Below are 6477 nucleotides of genomic sequence, written 5' to 3'. Positions count from 1 at the left end.
ATCTGCAAGGGTTTTCATGCGATGATAAACACTTCTGGTGTTTTTCCAGACAAACTAGTGTGTAAGATTACAATTGATCACAGTTTTGAAAGTGCACAATTATTCCCAAAGACCCAAACATTAAAGTATATTGTGTTTTATAAAATATGCATGGTCTGTATTTAATTTACATTTTCACTTTAATCCTGTGATATTATTCAGTGAGCTTCTTAATAAACTGGTTGCGTGAGGTCACAGGTTTTGGCAGTGCACGTAGGTGGAGTTGCATGTGTGCTGCTAAAGTATTTAAAAGGGAAGTTTCTGGTTTATTTCTGCTGTGTGACTTAGTTCAGAGTGAAGTCACAGGATGATGTTTACCACGAGCGTCTCTGTGCTGCTTCTGCTGGCATTTCCAGCTGTCATCTCTGATGTTGTAGACTTCAGTGAGTGTAGTGAGTTTTTCTTCGAAGGAAATCCTCCAGTGATTCCTGACATTCTGGAGAATTCAACCCCCCAGAATAATACATACAAAACGATCTGTCAGAAATATATGAACAGCTACAGATTTGCGACACTCTACGACACGACAAACAGGATTCCTGTTTTCTCAGCCTACAAATTCACTGCGGCTGCAAAAATCCCAAGACCGCGAGTCGAATGGATGAATGAGCCTCAGGTGATTTTCATACTATTTTGTTTGTTTCTTTCCCATATGATTTCGATTATTGGGTTCAACTAGAGTGATTATATGTATATATAGTGAGGGGTTACAGGTTTGGATTGATGTGAAGAAATTATTAAATTGATGAACAATACCTTTCATCAGTCTCCTGTGCAATAAGTGGTCAGATTTCTGATCTTTCTGATAGTCAGTGGTCAAGCAATAGTTGTCTAATAATAAAAGTATGATCGTACACTTATCATCATGGGTTTGCATGTTCTTTCTTGAATAAACCTTCAAAAATGCAATCTACAGTCTTTAATATAGTCTCTTAATCTAATAGTTGTTTATGTTTCTTTTGAATGTTTGTTCTGTAGCTCGAACACTTCAATGAGGAGATGGGAATGCCATATGCAAATCAAGCCATAGATGAAGACTACTGCTATAATAAATGTAATGTTGGACGCGGTCATTTGTTTCCCAGCTGTCATTCACCTGATGAGGTCTTCGCACAATCTACATTCACATTGACCAACACTGTGCCACAAAAGGAAAGCTTCAATAGCGGCAGCTGGAATGGCATGGAAATAAAGACTAAAGATGTGATGGGTGAATACTGCCGTGATAAAGGGGATCAAAATAACATTTTGGCCTATGTGTTGGTAGGAGCTGTACCTGGCAATAATAAACTAAATGAAAGAGTGAACATTCCATCATTCATGTGGATGACGTTCTGCTGCTATAACAGCTCCAGTCAGTCGTGGATCTCTCAAGCTTACTGGGCTCCAAATGAAGATGAAAACAAAGCTGACAACATCACGATCGATGAAATAAGCCTGCAAGAATTACAGAACCTTCTGAGCACAACACGGGTGGAAATCACACAGCTGTTTGACAACAACTGTGCAAAAAACAGAAATACATACTATCCATTGAGAGCCAGAAGCAAAATGAGAGAAAGAATGAATCTGCGTCCACAACGCCGTCGATTATCACTGACAGAGCAACGCAGTCTCGCTCGTGGATGCTTGGCTGCTTCCGGCGACACGAGCGGCTATGTCCCATTTCACAGGCAAAGTCCTCCTCGCTTTCGAAGTCTGTGTCCAACGAAGGATTAGAGATTTCTGTCCAAAATGGTTTAATTTACCTTTTCCAACAGCATCAATTGACAATTATACTGCTTTTAACTCAACATTAAACTTTTAGCAATTACAAAAGTTTTTTAGCACACTCATAGCAGCTAAAAGTATGCTTACATGTACTGTAAAAGTACAACATCCGCAAAAAGCATGTAATGTAAAGAATTGTGTGTAAACTGTCTTTTTTTGCAATAAAGTTTGTTCGCATAGTTGTGTATCAGACTGATCTCTCTTATTGGTATAAAAATGTGTCGTAATATTTCTTAAAATGTTCTAGAAAATCACCAGAGATAACATACTAAGATGATGTGTCAGTTAAGTATATTTTATAAAATACAAGGCCATTTTCTTCAGAAAAAACAGTCAATAAAGTATCTGGAGTAGCTCTAAATACTGCAGATATTATATTATATTCATATATATTTAATATTGATTTCCTTATGCAAAAGAGTCTGCTGGTTCTAGAATTGATACTCCGGAACTGTCTGTTCTGACCGTGTGCTTTGCAAACCTTCCTCACACACCACATATCAAACATATCGTCATCTTTACTCCAAGTCACCATTTGCCAATACGGCATGCTAAGATGTGTGCTATATAGCAGTGGTTCTCAAACTTTTGGGGCTCAAGTACCCCTTTTTATGATTTTATTCAAGCCAAGTACGCCTTGACCAGAAAACAACATTTTGGTTTAAAATACAGTGAAATGAGAGTCAGACAGTTATTTTATCTGAATTGAAATGCGTTTCAAATTAATGAATTTATTTTTAATGCATCTTTGTGTAGTCCTAATTTCATATAAAAATACTATTATCATAATTTATTGATTTTCATTATTTATTCCTAAATGTCAGTTTCTCTCACGTACCCCCTGCAGTACCCCAAAGTACCCCTGAGAACCACTGCTATATAGTATGTAGCATACTTGATGGTGATGCTTTTTCGTCAGCAGGTGAAACCAAATAAATTTTTAACTCTCAATACAAATATACACTGTGAAAATAACCATTAAAATAGGGCACAATGTATATTAATATGAAGTATGCATATTATGTAGAGTATATCATTTTTCCATATAAATTGTTTTCACTGTGTGTGTGTGTGTGTGTGTGTGTGTCTACTTAAGTGCGTAGAGGAGGAACATCAGTCCTAATCGAGACTGTTAGCCTTGCGAGACATTTGTGTTCCTCCTATAGTCATTGTAGTTAGTGATTTAGTTTGTCAAAGGCAAGAATGCATCTGTTAGTCTCGAGTGTCGTCTGCGTGCTGCTGGCGCTGAGCTTTCCGGGCATCGTCTCCAAACTTGAAGAAAACATCACTGCATGTGATGATTTCTTTTTTCAGAAGAAGTCTCCAGTTATTCCTGGTGTTCTGGAGGATTCAGTCACACGGGATAATCGTTACAAAATAATCTGTCAGAAATATAATAACAAGATCAGGTTTGCGACACTTTATGACACAACAAACAGGATTCCTTTCTTCTCTGCTTACAAATACACCGGGACAGATGACTTTACGAGACCAGACATTCCACAAATTTGGATGACCGAGCCACAGGTTTGGATTATGTTTTGTAATTAAGAGTAAAGTCAGTCAAATAAACGTGGGTTTTACTACAAAAACAACAGTTACTGTATATCATGGTTTTGATAATGGTCATCAATATGCCAATAAACTTCTAAAACCGTGGTTAAATTTGAGAAGGGATGATTTCATTTGAGTTTTGTTCTATAATCTCTTTCTTCTTGTTATCTTGGCTCTTCTTAGCTCGAACCATCAGGTGCTGAAATGCAAGTGCCGTTCTCCAAGCAGGCTAGAAATCTAGACTGGATAAAAGATAAATCTAACTATATCCACGGTACCTTATTTCCTATAACTCACACAGCTGATCCAGAAACTGCTGAATCTACATTTACACTGACCAACAGTGTGCCGGAGAGAAGCGGCTTCATGGAAGAAATTTGGAATGTTGTGGAAAATACAACAAAGGAAAATATGGACAGGTACTGTCGTGATAACAACAACAACATTCTTGCATACGTGCTGACCGGAGCCGTACCTAGTAAAGCTAGTAAGATGAACAACAGAGTAAACATTCCATCACATGTGTGGACAGCCTTTTGCTGCTATAACAGAACAGAAACATCATGGGTCTCTAAAACCTTTAAGGCAGAAACCAAAAAATGGGATAAAAATATGACCATCACACTCAAGAGCCTGGAGTATTTACAAAGTTTCCTGACCAAAGAACTACGGGTAAATGTTACGCTGTTCAAAAACAACTGTGATGTTCCTGCATCTCAGTTCAGATGCTTGAACCAATGGCGGCGTTCCATGAGCGAATGCATCAGAGCGGCAAAAAGAAGGCCATTTCTGGTCCGAGAATGCTACAAAATGCATCCTTTCTCCAGATTTCAATGTAGAGAACGAATTGATCCTTATAGAAAACGCTATAATGACGACATGATCTTTTTTCAGATTAAACATTAAGGAAGCATTCTGCAGCATACATGCATGGTTCCTAACTATTATATACAATTTCAATATTACTGCTGCATTGCTGTATATGCTGCATTTTACTTCTGTATATCTGCATGGGTTCTTTTGAAATCTTGTCTGTGTTATATATTCTGAAGTAAACTCTATTGAAGTCTTCTTCGTCAGAGCAATGACAATAACATAGATACCTGAGAATTCACTTACTTTTTGGATCATGACAATCATGTAGCTTTTCAAGAAAATCTGTGTTAAAAGCAAATGTGTATCTTCATATGCAACGAATAAATAAAAACTGTCATCTTTAATAAAGCTTGCAAATGCAAAAAAGGCCTATCAGAGTCATCTTACTGAGGAGTGTGTTTTGTTATCAATGGAAGATAAAGTATGAATCAAGCAACTGAATAAAAGTTCAGATTTAACTTTGCTTGAACAGAAAAAAAATACTTGATTTTTATTGTACTTAAAAGCATTAAAAGTTAAAAGTACTGATTGAAAAGCATGTTTATTTGTTTCGTAATTTTGTATACTGAATTTAGGCAGATATATTTTTGTGAGTAATATGCTATGCTAAGGACTTCATTTGGATAACTTTAAAGGCGATTTCCTCAAGGTTTGCAGTTTTGCACCCTCAGATTCCAGTTTTTCAAATAGCTGTATCTCGGCCAAATATTGTCCTATCCTTACAAATATAAAAACCCTGATAAACAAATATATCAACAGAAAGCAAATTTATTCAGCTTCCAGAAGATGTAAAAATCTAAATTTCGAAACATTGATCCTTAAGACTGGTTTTGTTGTCCAGGGTCGCATTTAAATATTTTATCTGTTATTTGAAGTTTTTAAAGTAATTGCTTTAAGTTTTCTTAAATAATATACCATAGAAAAATGCAATTAGAATTTTACATGACTCTGCAAAACCCATTTAAACAATACACAATTTATTTAATATTCATTTTTATTTGCAACACATTCTTGGATGCTGTTATAAAGATCCATAAAAGGAAGGAGGCGGGAACCAGGCGAACATTTAAACAAACTTTAATCAAAATAAACAAACAATAACACGGAGGTAAAGGACCAGCGCCCACCTCACGGTAGACTGCCGGCTACAAGAACATTAATTCACACTTAACAAATGTCCAGGCGCGGTCCTCTCTCGTCAACAGTCCTGCCGCTCGTCCTCTTATGCTCCCAATCTCCTCCGTCAGATATGCTCTCTCTCTCATCCGCCTTCCTCACCACAGATGCATATAATTGTTGTTTAACAATGAAAAGTAAAAGACAATGAGGCATGTACAAAAATAACATTTATAGTGCAAATGTCGCCATGTCTCTATTGCCTTGGGGATACTTGCTGTGAAAACACTAAAGACCACTGAGCTAGGGCATTAACAGGACTATCCGGTTGGCTGCTAGGGCATTGATAGCATGATCTAAGTGTTTTTCCATCCACATCACTATGGTATTCAGATTTTTGTATATGCCCAGGAACTTGACCACAAGTCTGTTTCTTCCGATAAGCTTGAGCAGATGCCAAAACTGCATAATTTAGGGTATCAATTCTGCTCAGGTGCAGGACGAGCTGGCTTAATGCCTGGCGAGCCTATGTATGAAAAATTATTATAGTGAATAATTATACCAAACACACAGATACATTTGATACGCATGCCCTTTAATATTGTTATTTACCGTTGTATTCCTCCTCCCCATCCATTTCAGACATTTTCCATTTCCCTCTTTTACCAATTTTTTTTAACAAACAGTTGAAACGGGTTTAACTTTTCTAAATGATTTATTTCTTACGAATTACAAACTTCTTATTCGTAAAAGAGAAGTGCAATTTAAGAATATAAATGCATCATCATCACATTCTGTAGTTTAAAAGCCGCATCATTTAATCTGTAAACAGTATTCTTATTTTTCCATAAACATTAAATAAATCAAATTGGTTTATTAACATTGAAAAAATAGAATGTTACACCTGGCAAAACAGTGGAGTGAAACAGTGATTAAATGGAGAGACTAAAATTGCTTAAATGTTCTTATTGGAAAATGTGACAATATTTTAACTTTGTATGTTTAAGTGTATGTAAATGTATTAAAGAGTTAAAAATTGTTTGTATTGTAAATTTCTAAGTTTTGTCCCTTTTTTATGAAAAATGAAAATGGGAAAAAATGTAGTCGGAGCAGTCGCATCTT

At 36.3% G+C, this 6477-nt stretch overlaps 2 protein-coding genes across 2 annotated transcripts; both read left to right on the top strand.

The window, feature by feature from the left end:
* The first annotated feature begins 313 nt into the window (after positions 1 to 313).
* On the top strand, positions 314 to 1993 carry LOC306910755 (endonuclease domain-containing 1 protein). Its single transcript, XM_079485555.1, has 2 exons — positions 314 to 655; positions 1018 to 1993. Exons 1-2 carry the CDS (start codon positions 347 to 349, stop codon positions 1756 to 1758), a joined length of 1050 nt encoding a protein of 349 aa, XP_079341681.1. The 5' UTR covers positions 314 to 346; the 3' UTR covers positions 1759 to 1993.
* Positions 1994 to 2930: 937 nt separating this feature from the next.
* On the top strand, positions 2931 to 4599 carry LOC306910848 (endonuclease domain-containing 1 protein-like). The gene is made up of 2 exons (XM_079485711.1): positions 2931 to 3336; positions 3547 to 4599. Exons 1-2 carry the CDS (start codon positions 3013 to 3015, stop codon positions 4267 to 4269), a joined length of 1047 nt encoding a protein of 348 aa, XP_079341837.1. The 5' UTR covers positions 2931 to 3012; the 3' UTR covers positions 4270 to 4599.
* Positions 4600 to 6477: the final 1878 nt, after the last annotated feature.

Source organism: Barbatula barbatula (genome assembly GCF_947034865.1).
Source record: "Barbatula barbatula genome assembly, chromosome: 21".
Lineage (NCBI taxonomy): Eukaryota > Metazoa > Chordata > Actinopteri > Cypriniformes > Nemacheilidae > Barbatula > Barbatula barbatula.
This window is presented reverse-complemented; position numbering and strand designations above follow the sequence as displayed.

Coding starts and splice junctions, on each gene's coding strand:
- LOC306910848 (XM_079485711.1), top strand. CDS start 3,013: ATGCATCTGTTAGTCTCGAGTGTCGTCTGCGTGCTGCTGGCGCTGAGC. Junction 3,337..3,546: donor TTTGGATGACCGAGCCACAG/GTTTGGATTATG, acceptor GGCTCTTCTTAG/CTCGAACCATCAGGTGCTGA.
- LOC306910755 (XM_079485555.1), top strand. CDS start 347: ATGATGTTTACCACGAGCGTCTCTGTGCTGCTTCTGCTGGCATTTCCA. Junction 656..1,017: donor AATGGATGAATGAGCCTCAG/GTGATTTTCATA, acceptor TTTGTTCTGTAG/CTCGAACACTTCAATGAGGA.